This window comes from Petaurus breviceps, unplaced genomic scaffold (genome assembly GCF_028583685.1).
Source record: "Petaurus breviceps papuanus isolate PSGF00001 unplaced genomic scaffold, PetGlider_PUasm1.0 189, whole genome shotgun sequence".
Lineage (NCBI taxonomy): Eukaryota > Metazoa > Chordata > Mammalia > Diprotodontia > Petauridae > Petaurus > Petaurus breviceps.
Window position 1 is genome coordinate 5995198 of NW_027185809.1, and position 16289 is coordinate 6011486.

Consider the following 16289-nt stretch of genomic DNA (forward strand, 5'->3'; position numbering starts at 1 on the left):
CCAGTTGTTCTCAAAGAGTACCAAAATGACACCACTATGCTAAAGTCAAGTTTCAGTGTGTCTGACTGTGGCTGATCAGACCAACAGAAGCTTGGAATGCTCTACCACAGATCGGGAACCCTGTGAGCATTTGGGGTGGATTCTCTAAATTTGCACATCCTGCACAATATATCCAACTGCCAGCTATCCAACCTCTGCTTAAAAAATTCCAAGGAGAGGGAAATCTACCACCTCTGGAAGCAGTCACCTAATTCCATCTAACTTAATGGTGTGTTTGGAAAATTAAAAATTGGTAAGAGGGCATTATAACAGTTACATAATTTTTTCTCTAAATATATATTTATCTGTATTCATTCATGTATAGAAATACTTCCTCATTTATACTAATTTAGCTGTTCTATATTATTGCCTACTTCCTGGTACAAAATGGTCTAGTAAGTGAAGAAAGGGAGAGATCCAAAATATGAGAAGCTATGCCCAGTAACCTGAAATTTTTTTTCTTTTTTACAGTATATCTCTCTTTAATCTCCTTTGAACCATATACTTATCATTCCTTAAGCCCTCATTGATTCTTCTTTTCCCACTTTTGAGAAATCATTTAGAAAACTTATTTGATGTAGAATTAAATTTGTTTCCATCTGCTTATAATTTTATCTGTAAACTTAATGAGCTAATAAATTTAATGATATCCATTAGATATCAATTCAACAAAAATCTATTAAGTCCTTACTATGTGCAAGCTATTGTGCTAGGCTTTGAGAGAATGAAGACAAAAGGAAAGCAGCCCTTGCCCTTCAGGAGTTTATATGATGCTCTAACTTTAAAATGTCATTCAAAATCACAACTTATATCCGTGCTTCCACTTCATCGCCCACTCCATGTTTGCAATCTGGCTTCAAAGCATGATTTACTAATATGCTGCTCTCTCAAAAGTCATCAATAATATCTATTTTTTACAGTTGAACTTTGATCAACCTAAAAAAAATTATTCCCACTTTTTTTTTTTGCAGGGGGGAAGGCTGTGTAATTGGGGCTAAGTGACTTGCCCAAGGTCACACGGATAGTGTTAAGTGTCTGAGGTTACATTTGAACTCAGGTCCTCTTGACTCCAGGGCCGGTGCTCTCTATTCACTGCGCCACCTACCTGTCCCTATTCCCACTTTTTGACACAACTGATAATCCCCCAAAATACTCAAACAACTCTGGCCCCTACAAAGAAGCAACACTGGCCATCTTGCTGTTATTTGTATATGACACTCCATTTCCCTCCTCCTTGACTTTGCTTCAACTATGACTCATGCCTGAAATGCTCTCCCTCCTCACCTCTGCCTTCTGGCTTCCCTCTTCAAAATTCATCTTAGATCCCATATTCTCTGAGAAGCCTTTCCTGGTATCCCTTCCCTGCCCACCCACTGCTAGCACCTTCCCTCTGAGATTTCCCTCCCCCATTTATACTGTATATATATATTTTGTATGTTCATAATTGTTTAAACATTGTCTCTACCATTAGACTGTGAGTTCCTTGAGAGCAAGAACTGTCTTTTGCCTTTCTTTGTATGCCTAGAATTTAGCACAGCATAGGTGGTTAACAAACACTTGTTAACCAAATCAAAAAAGGAAATGACATTAGTCTGATGATCTATTCTTGATCTAGCTAGGATGGCTCTTGGTAATCAATGTTTCTTTTTTCTAGATAAGGTAATATAAGGGATTTTTTAAAACTTCAAGCACTATATAAATGTCAGTTATTACTGAGTCCTTTAAATTCAATAACATAGTATTAACAATGACTTGTATCCAACCCGAAGTTTTGATGCTTCTCAATCACACTTAATGAGTAAATTGATTTGTTTCTTCCATGACCTTTTATTAAATTCAGTGGTCATAGGTCTCAACTTTCCTTGATCCTTTTTTTGCATTTGATAGTGATTTCTTCCTTCTAGATATTCTTTCCTTCCTTGGTGTCAGAGGCATCATGCTCTTCTAGTCCTACTACCTCTCTAAACATTTCTTTCCCTGTCTTTTCCTCTTTAAAAAACTAGTTAAGGCACATAATCACCAAGGTCCTATAACTGGTTCTCTTTTCTCTCTGTCTCTTGGTAATCTCATTCGCTCCTATGTCCTCAACATGAGTAACTTCTGAATCTCTATCTCCAAACACAACCTGTCTTGGGAGCTCCAGATTCACATTTCTACCTGATCATAGGAATGTCCTACCTATACCTCAAACACGTCCCAAACCAAGTTTACCATCTTTCCCTCTAACCTTGTACTTCAGACTTTATCATTTCTGTTCATGGCACTAGCATTCACACAGTCTCTCATGTTTGAGACCTTGGTTCTTCTTTATGCCTAAGTGTTCATATGTAATTGGCTGCCAAGTCCTGTGGAGTGTGCTAGTATCTCCATATTGCCTCTTCCATCTATTCACTCCTCTGTTACTACCCCTAGTAATACAGGCTCTTATTCCTAGGACTAATAAAACAGGTCTTCCCACTTCTATTCATTCTGTCTTGTGTACTGTTGTAAGATTCTTGCAGTTGTCAGTGCTCTGCTATCAATTCTTCAGGGGATTTCAAGTATCTGTTGCCTGCTGAGGTTTAACTCCTCTGTCTTGCATTAAAGATCTTCTGCAGTCTGGTGCCACGCTACCATCCAGTCTCCATTTTCACTCCTTGTGTCTAGGAATGCTTTCTCCCCTCCCTATACTATTCTTTTAAATCACAGTTCAAATCTTACCTGTTATAGGAATCCATTCCTGATTCCTCTCCTTCCCCCTCCTCCAATAATCTATAAGTAATAACCTTTCTCTCCTTCTCCCTTATCTAGGATTTTGTTTGCATCTCTCCTATTTATCATGTATTATTTTATATTATAGTCATTTGTGTATACAAATTATGAGTAAACCTGTTCTACTGCTTGGTTCCCCTAATGGATAACTAATACCCATCCTATGAGTCATTTGAATAAACATTTAAAAATAGCAGAGACCACATCATCTTAGCTCATTGATACCATATAGGAAGGAAACATTCTTGTGAGGTAGAACTGTCTTTGTACTCCTTCTATATGCCACAACACTGAGTATAGAGCTAGGCCTATATTGCTGGTCAGTTGTTTAAGTCATGTCCCACTCTTCGTGACCCCATTTGGGTTTTTTTTTTTTGCAAAGATAATGGAATGGTTTGCCATTTCCTTCTCCAGCTCTTCTGACAGATGAGGAAAGTAAGGCAAATAGGGTTAAGTAATTTGCCCAGGGTCACACAGCTAGTGTCTGAGAATTTGAATTCAGGTCTTCCTGACTTCAGGCCTGGCATTCTCGCCATTATGTCACCTCACTGCTCCAGGCCTAGAGTAGATGGCAATAATTCCTGATTATTTGAAGTCCTTACATACTACCATGTATTACTTCTCTCCACCATCTCTATATTATAAAAACAAACTAATTCAGTGTGGTACATTTCTATAAATCCATGCTGACTGTTCTTCTAGTTGATTACAAAATAGAATTATAAACTGTCAGAGCTAGACATTTCATCTAATCAGCTCCTTTTAAAAAAGTGTCATTGAGAAACATATGGGACATGTAGGAAATGTTTACAGTGGGTTTTCTAATGCAATGACTTTCTTTCTTTTTAAAGCTGTGGAACCTGATGTATTATTTCGCACTTCCTGAAGTTCCAATTCTTGGTACATTGTTGGGGCAAGGCCTAAGAAAATTAATAGTGTCCATAACTATATCTCCTTTTAGCAACCCAAGATGATTTAATTTACATAAGTACCACTTTACACTCGTGAAACATTTTAAATTTGTTCTGAAGTGGACATTTTCTCATTGTGGATACAAGCAGTTAATTACCTTAACCACTTGGTTCATTCAAAATGAAGTGTCCAGGGCTAAACTTACAATAGTTTCTTTGGAAAACTATTAGTTTTAAATATAATTATTATGTTTACAATTACAAATTGATATATTAAGAATCAACTCAGATAAGTTCACCTTACCATTACCTTTTTAAAAGTCCCTTTCAATCAAATTACATTCAATCCTATCAAGTACTTTACTATTAAGTCACACTTTATCATTCATTGGCAGAGTGTATAATGACACATCATTTACATCATGGTTTTTTGATCAACAGCAATTTCAGGACAAGATCCTATTTATACAATAAGGGAATGCAATCATGTCCATACAGGGTTCTCAAGCTTTTCTTAGACTTAGGAGATCTTGAACTAAAAGGGAAGAAAATCAGCAAAAGGTTGTTTCAGGCAATAACTTATGCAAGTCTTAATTCCTTGGCAGTCACTCTAACCAGTCATCTTTAAAGATTGCCAAGGATCTTTGTACCTAGGATTTAAAAATGCAACATAACATTTTTTAATTGAAAAATAATTCTCATATCTTTAATTATCACATACATGACTGAGAAGTGAAGTTACTGCAACCAGTAGAGATACCTGATCCTATGGTTTTTGCATATGTTAAAGGTGTGGACAGACTGATAAGACTCATACTACCATGTATTTCCTTTGAATAACCTTAATTTTCCAAGGATAGAATGTCTATCTGGCAGCTAAGGCTAAGAATATGCCTATCTGGAAAGGCATAACATTTACATGATTTAAGTTATTATTAATCCTAACAAAAACTTTTAGTTGAAGAGATCATAAAACAGCATTGAATTAAACTATTTTCCTCTGTGATTTTTTAAGACTATTTTGTGAATGCGAAATTCTTTCATTTACATTTTCAAGAAGGAAATACATGACAATTCATTTTTAAAGCATACACATTGCTTATGAACTGCTTAATGAATAAATTCAAGAGACTAATTACTATTTGTTATGCATCAGTTTTATGTAGGTTGATCTACACCACAGAATGGAGAAGATACTCAGTGTCACCCATAGAAGGGTATACAATAACAAGTGGGTCTAAAACTAGGCCTTCCAAGTCTCTGAAAAGGCAAATTACCTTCCACTCATGAAAATATGGTACTCTTCCTCCTTGACTCTCAGCTAATGACAAAACAGGGTCAAGAGAAATAGAAACAAGTCCGTTTGCACATGCCCTTGCTTTCCAAGCGTCTCAGGGATCTAGTGCAATCAGCCCTGATTCTTTAGTTCTCCCCGCCTTTACATTTTTGTGTACTGAGAGAATCATCCTGAATCTCAATCACCAGCCTAAAGACTCAGATACAGCTCTGAAAAAAGATCAGAGATGACTTTATTATGTTTCAGGAAATGATACAATCTTGCCTTTTCTGGGGGTCCTCTGATCGGCACAATACGAAAATTATATATAGTCAAAGGGAAAATCACTCCTAACTTGGAATCGTACTGAGAGGTGTTCATTAAGATTTTGTACCATATCATTTCAGATTGTTTTATTCACTTTTATTATTAAACACCAGAATATATTTTAATCCATGGTAATGGTAATGCATGTTTGTTGTTGTTTTGGATTTTTTTTAGAATGGGTTAGATATTCACTAAGTACTTACATATAAGTCTGATCAACCTAAAATAGAATTGGACTCTTAAGGTTATGTGATTATCAAAGGGCAGAAATCATCATTAATACTATGTGTATTGGATAACAGGAATTGTGTCCGAATGAGTAATCACAGTAAGTAAAAAAGCAGGAAAACAGAAAGTGACACCATAATTCCGTTTCAAAACATCACATCAAGAGAGCTCTTCTGAAGAAGAAAGAAAACAGTGACTATTTTGCTAAGAAAACAGAAAAAGTTGGCTGGTATTATTCAGATGGCTGGCTGTTTTCACAGCTCACATTACATTTCTATTGTACATAAAATTAAAAGGGAATAGATTTTGGTATTAAGATCGCCAAACTCCTCCTTTTTAGGTTTATTTATGGATACAAAGGCACTACCATGAGAAACATCTGTTCCTCTTCAAATTCTTCCCCTTCACAATGGGCTTCTCCTCCCTCAAATTAAAAACCACGCTAACAAAGGCCAGGGGTAAGAATGGAAATTATCTGCTGTTGAAACCCTGGGTCCATTAATGTCAAATTATTTATAATCTACTAAATGATTAGCATGCTGGTAGGGCCAGGAGACCCCAGAACTGTGTTCATTTGTTTTCCCATATTTCTATCACTTAAAATCTACAGTGTGTTTAAGTGCTGTTCTAGTATCTTCATGTACAGAAACAAAAACTGTGTTCCATGCTTGTCAGTTCTATTGTTTTACTCAGAAGTATTTGATGCTTCCAGAAATGATGATCTTACCTTATCAGAAATTCAGGAACTTTTTCTTCCTCATTACTAAAGGCCTGAACCAAAGCTATTGGTGGTCATACTTGACCACCAGTAAGACAAAGTGGAGAAGATAAATGATCAAATCAAATCCTGTAACTTAATGTAAGCTGCAGTTTTTTTTTATTAAGATGCACCTGTCAAGCAGTTTTTAATAAATTAATGTTCAAATTAGGAAAATATGAATAATTTATTGATCAGTAAATTTTCAAACAAATTTAGGTTAATATACACACAATGATACAGGAACTATGATATATCTGTAGAATTCTCTAGTCAGCATCTGTGTGTGCATAATGTTTATAGAAAAGAATTTTTTGTAACCGTACTGGAATTCCCTGAGATCTCAGCTGCTGCATTTTCTACTCTACATCTGGCAGGTTCTTCTTCCTTTTAGTTTGTGCAATTCCTGAATTCTAAAAAGTAAATATAAACAGGTCCTTAAATGAGAGAATATTGATTCTTTGGCCAGTTGAAGACAGCCAAAGAGAAATTTAAAAAATTACTTTGCACTTGTGGGTTACTGCACAGAGACTGTATGCTCTTCGAGGGCAGAGACTATATAATTTTTGTATATTTATCTTCCAATCTCTTAATACAGTGCTATGTGCTTAGTAGGTGCACACAATGAATTAAACTGAACAAGACAATTAAAAGTTATGAACAAAATGTCTTTATCAAATATAATTTAAGATTACTATGGGTTCTAGACTTCCTCTCCCCAGTCACTCCATAGCTAGGTGCCTAAGGAAGTACATGAAGATTTTCAGGTCCTAGGGCCCATGGCATTTCAATACACATTTAGTAGCCTGAGAAAGTTAATGCACCTCCATATATGCCCATATCTCTAGGGCCAGATATCAGGATATAATTTGCCTTGTATAGATGGGTAACATAAATAAGACAACATTAGAGCTAGGAATAAAACAAATTACCATTCTTTCTCAGGGGGAGGAGAAGAGGGAGGGAAGGTCCAAAAAGCCTGTCACACCCCTTTCTCACTCTAAAATGATAAAACTACAGATCTAAAATTCCCAAATTTCTTATATTTTCTTAATTTCAACATTAATTTATTAAAGCTTTTGGAAATAGCCAATGGAAATAGCCTTGCTGATGGTACAAATGCAGTCAGTTGCTTGGAACTGCCTTTCAAAGTGCAGAGCAAATAAACTACAACTTACATCAGTGACCACTGACTCTCTGAAGCAAAATTACAACATGTTTCAAGGTCACTTAAAAAAAAAGGTTATTATTCTTTCAGAATTTCCAAATCATGGAAGGTAAAAAGGATTCTCCTTCCCTCTCACTCATTATAGAAAAGCAGACACTTTTGAAGACTTTGTCTCCTCTTTTTTTTTTTCAGACGATCAGAGTTAAGTGACTTGCCCAGGGTCACACAGCTAGTGTCTGAGGCCAGATGTGAGCTCAGGTCTTCCTGACTCCAGGGTTGGTGCTCTATCCACTGCCACCTAGCTGCCCCCCATCTTCTCTTTTGAAAGGTGTAGAAGTTTAATTCTGTGGAACATTACTGATCCAAGGTATTATAAACACATGCATCTCACCACTAATTTGTTGCACCTTAATTCCATACAACCCCATGTCCCTTAATTTATCCACCATTGAAAAAAAGTGCAAAATTGAACTTATCACATACAAAATATCATGTAACAAAGACACCTGTTTCAATGTTTAAAACCAGTTTGAATTTTTTTGGAGAAAACTAAAAAGATTTCCACCGAAAATGTCTCTTTTTCCACATGTAGCAGGGTACTGAACAAGGGAAATTCTGATCAACTGAGTCCTTCCAGTAAAGTTGGACCTGCTCTCTGGTCTAATGCTGAGAGATGTGCACTTTGCTGAGATAACACAGACATTCCTGATTGGTCCCTGTTGGGAGGGGGTGCATCAAATATGACTGAAATCTGTGAATCAGGAGGGGCTGCCCTCTCTGTGGTCTCTAAGAACAGCAAAAGAAAATGGCTCCCCTCGCCTCTCTGGGGCCCTTCTTTTTTGGATCTCTTTAAGCACTTTTTCTCCCTTGGGTTTCCAACAACTTAGAGAAGAGGACTGTTATTCTTATTTTCTCAAGGGAAGGGGCGGGAAGAGGAAAAAGAAAGTGGGAGGGAGAGATTGAGTGCTGAAAATAAAGCTGAATTAAAAAAAAAAGGAAAAGCGTATGATAACAGTGATCAGCCTATGCTTGCCACGGTGGCCTGAGACAGGACCTGGGTTACCTCGATGCTCGGTCTGTTTCCTTCCCTGAGCACAGGTCAGCAACCAGCAATCCTGAGAAGAAGATTCTTCTAGTCTTTAGTGCTCACCTCATGGGTTGAGAGCTACAGAGTTCCAGATTCAGGCATCAGCCGACTGGAGAGAGAATAGCTTCCCAGAAGAAAAGGAAGCCACTATTTAGATCATCCTGTAGCTGAAGGACTAAACAAGTCAGTGCTCTGGATGGCCAGGAAGTCTGAACCTTCTGAATTGTTCAAACAGTTCAGGTCTGAGGTAAATGGGAAATATCTGTGCAGCCAGTTAACAAAGGGCTTTATCTTTTGGGGGGAGCATAATGCTTTGGGGAAACCTTAGACATAAGGCATTCCTAAGTTTGTTTTAGAGTTTTATCCTAGGGTGGGGGCAGATCCTGAGTGAGAGAGAAACCTTAGTCCCCTTTGGGGTCAGGCTCTCTCATTATGAATCAGGGTCCAGAAGAGCCTAGAGCCTCTTCCCCTAGGGAGGCCACTTGGGCTTAGTTCCAATTAGCTCTCAAGTGCTTAATTCCTTTGTAGAGTTACCTACATCTTTGGGACTTTTCTGAGTTTGATTTCTTTGGGGTTGGCTCTTTCAGTAGGATGGGGTAAGTTTGTACCTCTTTTGGAATGCCTATTCTTTTGCTTGGGATCCTTGGGAGAAATTTTTGGGTGTCCTATGCATTTGCAAAATGTCACTGGAGAAATTTTCATCAGGACCTCTATCTGGATTGTCCTAGTTAAGAGGGATCCATTGCAGACATGTATTAGTTACCCTTTATCCTCTAGAACCCCATGGGAGGAATTTTAACCCGTAACAGTTTGGTTTATCACCTTAGGATAAGGGTGACATAGTGAACCCCAAGCTCCTAATCCCTACTGGAAGAACTGCACATACTCTGGGAACTGATCTAAAACTAGATTTTTCCCCACTGAAGTGGCAACTTGTTTATATTTTTCCTGTTTGTTTTTTGCTTTTGCTGTGGTTAAATGTTTGTTTTAATTTTATTCATTCCCAATTGTTCTGGGTTGGAAAAGGCACTTTAAGCAGTAGGACAGGCACCTATGAGAGCTTTTAAAAACGTGGTTTTTATAACTGTATATTTGGGAATGAGAATAATCTCCAGGCCTGCCGGCTACAGTTGGTCTGGTCTTTCACAAAAGTCTTAATCTGGGAACTAAGAATTATGCTGAGCAGACATGGCCAGGAATTTTTGCATGGCACTTAGGAGGCATTTAACAACCATGCCTTATGAAATCTATTGGAACTTTTTAGTAGAAGGCTTTGAAAAAACAATGTCTGGGCCTCCCAGGCTTCCCAGAGTGTTATTTAGAATTGGGAATATGAAAAATTAGGCTGAGAGCACCTTAGTTTACTAGGACAGCAAATATTTACCAAGGGAAGAATATAGAAAGGGGTTGAATTGAGTCCCCCTAGTCCACTTGATGAGATTACAGGGTACGAATATGTCAGAAAGGAATACCTCTGATGGAGCTGGACATATGCTCTGGTCTCTTCTTGAGGGACATGCTTTACTGGGATGGTACACTGTGATTCTTGACTGTGCCTTGAGGAGTTGTGCCAAAGATGATTGGGTAATAAAGTGGTCTATAAGAAGAGTGAGGCAAACAAGATTTTCCCCCAATTCTTTTGGGTCTATTACACTCATTTTACTACCACTCAAAAGGTAAAGGCCCTTTGTGGGACGGCTAGACAAATATTTTACATTCACCTCCCTACAATATTTAAGTAATTCACAAAATCCCATTCTGCTAGTCAGCCAGATGTAGCAGCAAGCACCCCAAGTCCTCAGGGTTGGCTGCCCATACAGGTTCTTGGATCTGCTTTGATAAAGGAAAGCAACTCAAAAGGGGTTAACAAGCTTACTTTAATCAGTCAGACATATATCGTTTACCTCGTTCAGGGGAAAAAGGTCAGCACCCCGAACTTCAAAGTATACAGGCCGAATTATCAAGACAGAAACATCAAGTAGACAGCTTTCCAAACTATCCAGCCATTACATCCATACCAAATCACCATCTGGGTTTCAACATCTGGGTTTTTCAAAGCTGGGGGGGGGGGGCCCTGGACAACAGCTTCCCAGAATCCATACCAAATCACAGAACACTTCTCAAAGTGAGCCCCAAAACAAAGCTACACATCAGGGCTTATATAGCCTTCTCCTGGCTCAGAGAATGTAACAACCTTCTTGACCCACTAGCCAATCACAAAGTATCTACTGAAAAAACAAGCCTCCCACCCCAGGATCCAGGTGCACTCTAGCCTAGGGGCAGGGAAGATCTTTACATTTGCATTCCCATTACACCAGAGTATGGTCTTCTTTGGTCCTTAAACTACAGAATGGGCTCTGGGAGGGCTGAAGGGGAGGTGGTGGAGGGGCGGAGGAGAGAAAGGGCAGGAGAAGGCTGAGGCCAGACCTTCCGACGTGACCCAGAGCGGGAATAGTGGGAACCCGTTCGCCGAGCCCAGCGAGTTTGACAACCACTTCCTGGACCCAGTCACCCAGCACCAACCCCTTTGAGAACCGTGAGTCATCACCTTCCTGTGAGCCACCTGCCCCACCACCTCCACCAACAAAGCCAGCCCCACAAAACAAGAAGTATGGTTCCTATAACAATTAGGCTTCAGCTGCAGCAGCCACCGCAGAACTTCTGAAAAGACAGGAGGAGCTCAATCAAAAGGCACAGGACCTGGACCGGCATGCAGCCCTGGGGAGTTCTGCCATCCGGCCCGCTGGCCCTCATTTTGTCCTGTCCAACCCTGCTTCTTCCAAGACATCTCCATGGAAATTCCCCCGGACTTCCAGAAGACAGTGTCCACTATGCACACTATGCACTACCGCTGGATGTGCAGTACCTTGGCCCTTCTTCTGCATTTCCTTGCCTGCCCATCCTCTTTCTGTGTGACTCCTATTGCCAGTGGCTCTAGTTTTGAGCCCTCTGAGCCCTACCCCTTTGTCCGCTGGTACCGCCCTATGTACAAGGCTTTCAGGAGTCACAGTTCATTCCTTTTCTTCCCCAGGACGTGCTGGGGGCTAGTGGTATCCCATCATCAGGATTCAGTGGCTGGATCTCGGCCCTGATGGTGCTGAAGAGCAGCACATTTGTGGCTGTACCACGCTGCTAGCTGCCTTGTTCTTCTCTGGCATTGCTGTGCTGGGCATTGTGATGCAGACGCGGATCCACTCCCAGGTACCAGTTTCCAGAAGGCCCAGCAGGAGTTTGCTGCCGGTGTCTTCTCCAACCCTGCAGTTCCAACGGCTGCGGCCAATGCAGTTGCAGGTGCCTTCCAGAACCCATAACGTTCTCCCCCTCCTGCCCTCCTTATCTCCTTCCCCAGTGGTGCACCCTAACCTTGGCTCTGGACGAAGCTGGTTCTACTCCCCTTTCATCTCTCCCTAGGATGTTTTTATTCGTTGTCTCTCCTCCTTAATCTTTGTGGCAGTGAGAATGGGCCTACCCAAGAGGGTAAGGGGAACCCAGTCCCAGCTCTGCCCCACCTCCCCAGGCCTCACCCCACCTTGGGAGCCCCTGCTTCCCTCTGCTGTGCCAAGGCTAATGCTTCAGCTATTTAAATAAAGGAAAGCAGAACTTGGGGAAAAAAAAAAACTACAGAATGACCTTTGTGATCCTTTTGAGAAGCCATTCTCACTCTGATTGATGACTGAAATTGGAATTCTGGAATCCTTTCTCCACAATATTACCAAAAAATCCTAGAAATATCTGCTCTGAAGGATTGCTGGTTGTTGACCTATGCTCAGGGAAGGAAATAGACTGAAGAAGGCAATAGGGACCCCATGTCCTAGCTCAGCATAGCCTAAACAAGTATAAGCCAATTGCCATTGGCATATGCTTCTCAAGAAAGCCACCAATGTCACTAGGTGAGGGAAGAGAAATTTAAAGTTTAAAAGAGAGAGGGTGCTAGAAAAGTTCCCAAAAAGAAGAGCCCCAAGGAGGTGGGTAGAATCATTTCCCTTTGCTCTCCATATAGACCACAGAGTGGGCAGATCCTCCTGACTTGAAGCTGTACCTTTGATACAACCCCTATTGTCATAAGGATTAAACAGGAATTTCTCAGTCATCTCAGCAAAGCACACATTCCTCAGCAAGGGGCTATAATGCATGTCCATCTCCACCAAAGGTTCCCCTTTCTGCTAAATGTTCACAACCAATAACCTCATCGAGTAGATAGGGAACACTCAAATGATCAATGTTTTCTCTGATCAACCTCCAGCTACACACAAATTAGATGCACAATTTAGAGTGAAAATGCCTAAGATATGAGCTTACAACAAAATAGTTGTGTGGAAGATATCTTAGGCCGATCTGGAACAATCATGGGAAATAATGCTCCTACCATAAAAAAGCCTTGGACAATTTAAGCTATCTCATAGGATGATGAGTCCACATACCGTGTTTCCCCGATAATAAGACACTTGTCTTATTAATTTTTTTGGACAGAAAAACACCAGAGGGCTTATTTTCAGGGGAGGGCTTATTTTAATGAACATTGACAGCAATTTTAATAAACAGGTAAATGTGAACAAAAAAATGTACCTTTATTCAATAAGCAAATCACTGGGGAAGAACAGGATGACGCGCTCACTGCTGCAGCTCTGATTGGATGCAGCTCGGAGCGCGGCGTACCGTAATGTAGCGTGTAGTGCAGGGGATCACCTTCACTACAGTAGCAATCTCAATAGGGCTTATTTTCGGGGGAGGGCTTATTTTAGAGGAATATTACACAGTAAGGGGAGGGTTTATTTTTGGGATAGGTCTTATTATCGGGGAAACACGGTAGCAACCATAAGCTGTAATAAACCAATTGGGTTTCCCCAAAATAGACTAGAATGTACAGATTTATCCTGGATTGGACCTCTCTGTGGTACTGAGGTGTTAGGACACTGATCTGACCCTCAACAAAGCATGTGTGACTGTTTTCCACAGGAAAGACAAAGAAATCATATTTAGTTTATCTGAATTATTTGCTAAAAGACTCTTCCTACTATACTTAATGTTCCACAAAATGATTAGCCTAAGGAACTTTTCTGTAAAATCCTAAATTAACAAAACAAGTAACTATAAATTCTCATATTTGATAAATAACACAAAGAATGTTCAATCTAATTCTAGAGAATTGGTAAGGTTTGGAGAAACAGTAGTACATTTGGAGGTCAGGCTGGAAACTAACTAGCACATCTGGCCTCTGGAAAAGTAGGATGGCTGTATCAAATGTGTTCATTTTTTTCATCAGAAATCCACAAACACAAGAATATGCCTGTAGAGCTTTGAAGAGAGAAAAGATCCTATAAGGAGAATCCAAGTTTTGCTTGTTTAAGTAGATGTATTAGAAATGGAGACACTATACAAGGGAGTTGATGTGATTTGCAAGTCTTCAAAATACCTCTCTCATTCTCTTTCACCTTGAGAAATTCATTCCTGAAGGCTTAGAAGGCTTTTCAGTCTTCGTGTATCATCAAATAAAATTCAAATACCCCTTTACAGGGTAATATTTCATGGGGAAATACTGAATTAAGAAAAAATTCTTTTGTGAGAATAGAATACTTGCTAAGCATTAAAGTGGGGAAGAGATTAGGATTTGATTATAAATAGGAGGAGGAGGTGAGAGAGTTACAAAGACAAACTTTGTCTCTAACAAATGTGCTTAGGTAGAGGCTGATCATAACTTACACTGTCTGCAATTTTCAATGTTATTTTCCCTAGATACCACAAAATCCATATAAATCTAATGATTTTGGTTTTAATTGTGGCTGGAAATCACCAAGCAACAGTAGGAACTGTATCAATAACTTATCCTTCAATACTTAAGGGATATATGATTTTATCAGTGTGAGTCTTTTCTCCACCAATTCCTCCCATGCCTTACGGTCTCTATGAGCTATTTGTAGCTCCCCCAAATTTATCACCTGGTGGCTAACACTCTGGTAAAGAGCCACTCTTGACACTTAGCTGGGTGGGTCTTCAGGCAATGACATATAATCTGTCACCAACACATATTCAAAGTCTTCCTTGCATTCTAGGACCTACCAGAGTTTGTGCTTCATTGGCAGAACCTTTGAGAACCCAGGGTTACCTCCACATCACAATAGTGTATTAAAGTTTTAGTGGAGGAATTATTAAGCCAAGACAATGATGATCAGTTTCCAGCTTTAAAAGAATTTGGATTTGACATTTTTATCCAACTTTCTAGCTGGGCTGACTGAATTTATACACTAAGTCAAGACAGAAAATACTCAAATATTCAACTGAGTATTCTAGCTTGGCTGACCAAATATACACACTGAATTAAGATGCTCAACAAGAATTTCTTACTAATAACTATGTACAGAATAGCTTTACCTCTGGTTTTTCCTGATTTTGATCCACATTAAGTAAAGTTGGTATTTTAGATGTATCAGTTTTCTTTGGTTCCCTCTTCAGCACCTTTATCTGTTTAACTTTTATAAAGAGACAGAATCATTATAATTTAAAATTCCTAGCCTGAATTTTTTTTTCCTTCTCATGGATTTCACTAACAAATTCTAATGCATGTAAATGCCCTTTACTTTCAGTTTCTTGCTTTACTGTCAAGATATTAAAATTTAATCATAAGTCCTGATGGTAAATATGCCAAAGACAAATTATTTTTCTAGAAAACCTATATGCTACCAAATAAAAGACACAGGATATTCCTTTTAAAATTCTGAGCCAAATTCTTAAATAAGCAGTTCAGGAATGTGTTTCCTTGTGTACTATCCAAGCATAATATTACTGCTGTTACAGTAACTTTTCACCAGATGTCACTGTTCCTTAACTAAATAAAACAAATACTCCATGTAAGGCAGCACATTTCATTCAGAAATTCAATGCTTGTTAGAGACCTTAAGTCATTAATTCTCAGAGAGCTTCTTGAAGGTTTGAAGTAAATATTGCATTCCCTCTACTATGTGAAGAAAATTGAGTTAGGGTCGTTTGTTCCAAGTCATGTAATAAATAAAACCCTAGGTGAGAACCTATACCTAGACCAATATTCTAACAACTCAGTGATATGCCTTGCCATATTCAGCAATAAAAGTAATGATTTAATAAGAATTCCATTTTTTAAAGCTTTTCCTAACTCCCTTTTAAATGTGATCAATGAGAGACTATCCTAACTTACATTTAAACATGACAAAATCCCACCAACAAAAAACTCGTTTAAGTTTGAATCTCTTGGCAATTAATTTTTTTTCCATAAACAACATATCAAAATTAAGGTTTTACTTTAAAAAAAAAAGTCTTATAAGTAATGCCATTTGAATCTGTACAAACCTAAGCAAGAAATTTATACCTTCCATTCCTTTCATCTCCTTTGATTGTATTGCGAAAGGCAGCTCTGGGAAATGTATCTCTTTCTTGTCATTCCTTGAAAGATTCAGTTTCCTTTTGTTCCCATTTGCTATTTGGTCATTTTGAGCTGTTCGCTCATGAAGTATTCCCTTCTCTGTTTGATTCTAAACAATAACAACAACAAAAATATGTGGGTTTAACTATTCATAGAATGATAGGATGAGTAGAGACCTCAAGTTAGTTTTTTGTCTCCATATGAGACTGCATGAAAATCATCTAAAACAGCTGGTTCTTTGTTCTTAAATCAGTCCAAAGAGGACCTTTTATTACTTATTATCATATTTTATGACTATGTGTGAAGAAGATATAGTCAGGAATAGATAAAGGGAAAAAAGGATAAGGGAAAA

At 38.9% G+C, this 16289-nt stretch overlaps 1 protein-coding gene and 1 pseudogene across 6 annotated transcripts in view; one reads left to right on the plus strand and one right to left on the minus strand.

The window, feature by feature from the left end:
* Positions 1-1460: 1460 nt before the first annotated feature.
* Positions 1461-16289, minus strand: part of CDKL3 (cyclin dependent kinase like 3) — a 90517-nt gene continuing 75688 nt past the window's right edge. For 3 of the 6 annotated variants that reach the window (XM_069091841.1, XM_069091840.1, XM_069091839.1), the window contains 2 exons: positions 15884-16046; positions 13243-15011 (listed from right to left, as the gene is read on the minus strand). In XM_069091841.1, coding sequence (XP_068947942.1) covers positions 14893-15011; positions 15884-16046 — 282 coding nt within the window. In that variant the 3' untranslated portion in view covers positions 13243-14892. Of the gene's footprint in view, positions 6703-13242; positions 15012-15883; positions 16047-16289 lie in introns of those variants that run through there. The other 3 variants (XM_069091837.1, XM_069091838.1, XM_069091842.1) reach the window with 2 other exon arrangements.
* LOC138164107 (secretory carrier-associated membrane protein 3 pseudogene) lies at positions 7560-12162 on the plus strand (annotated as a pseudogene).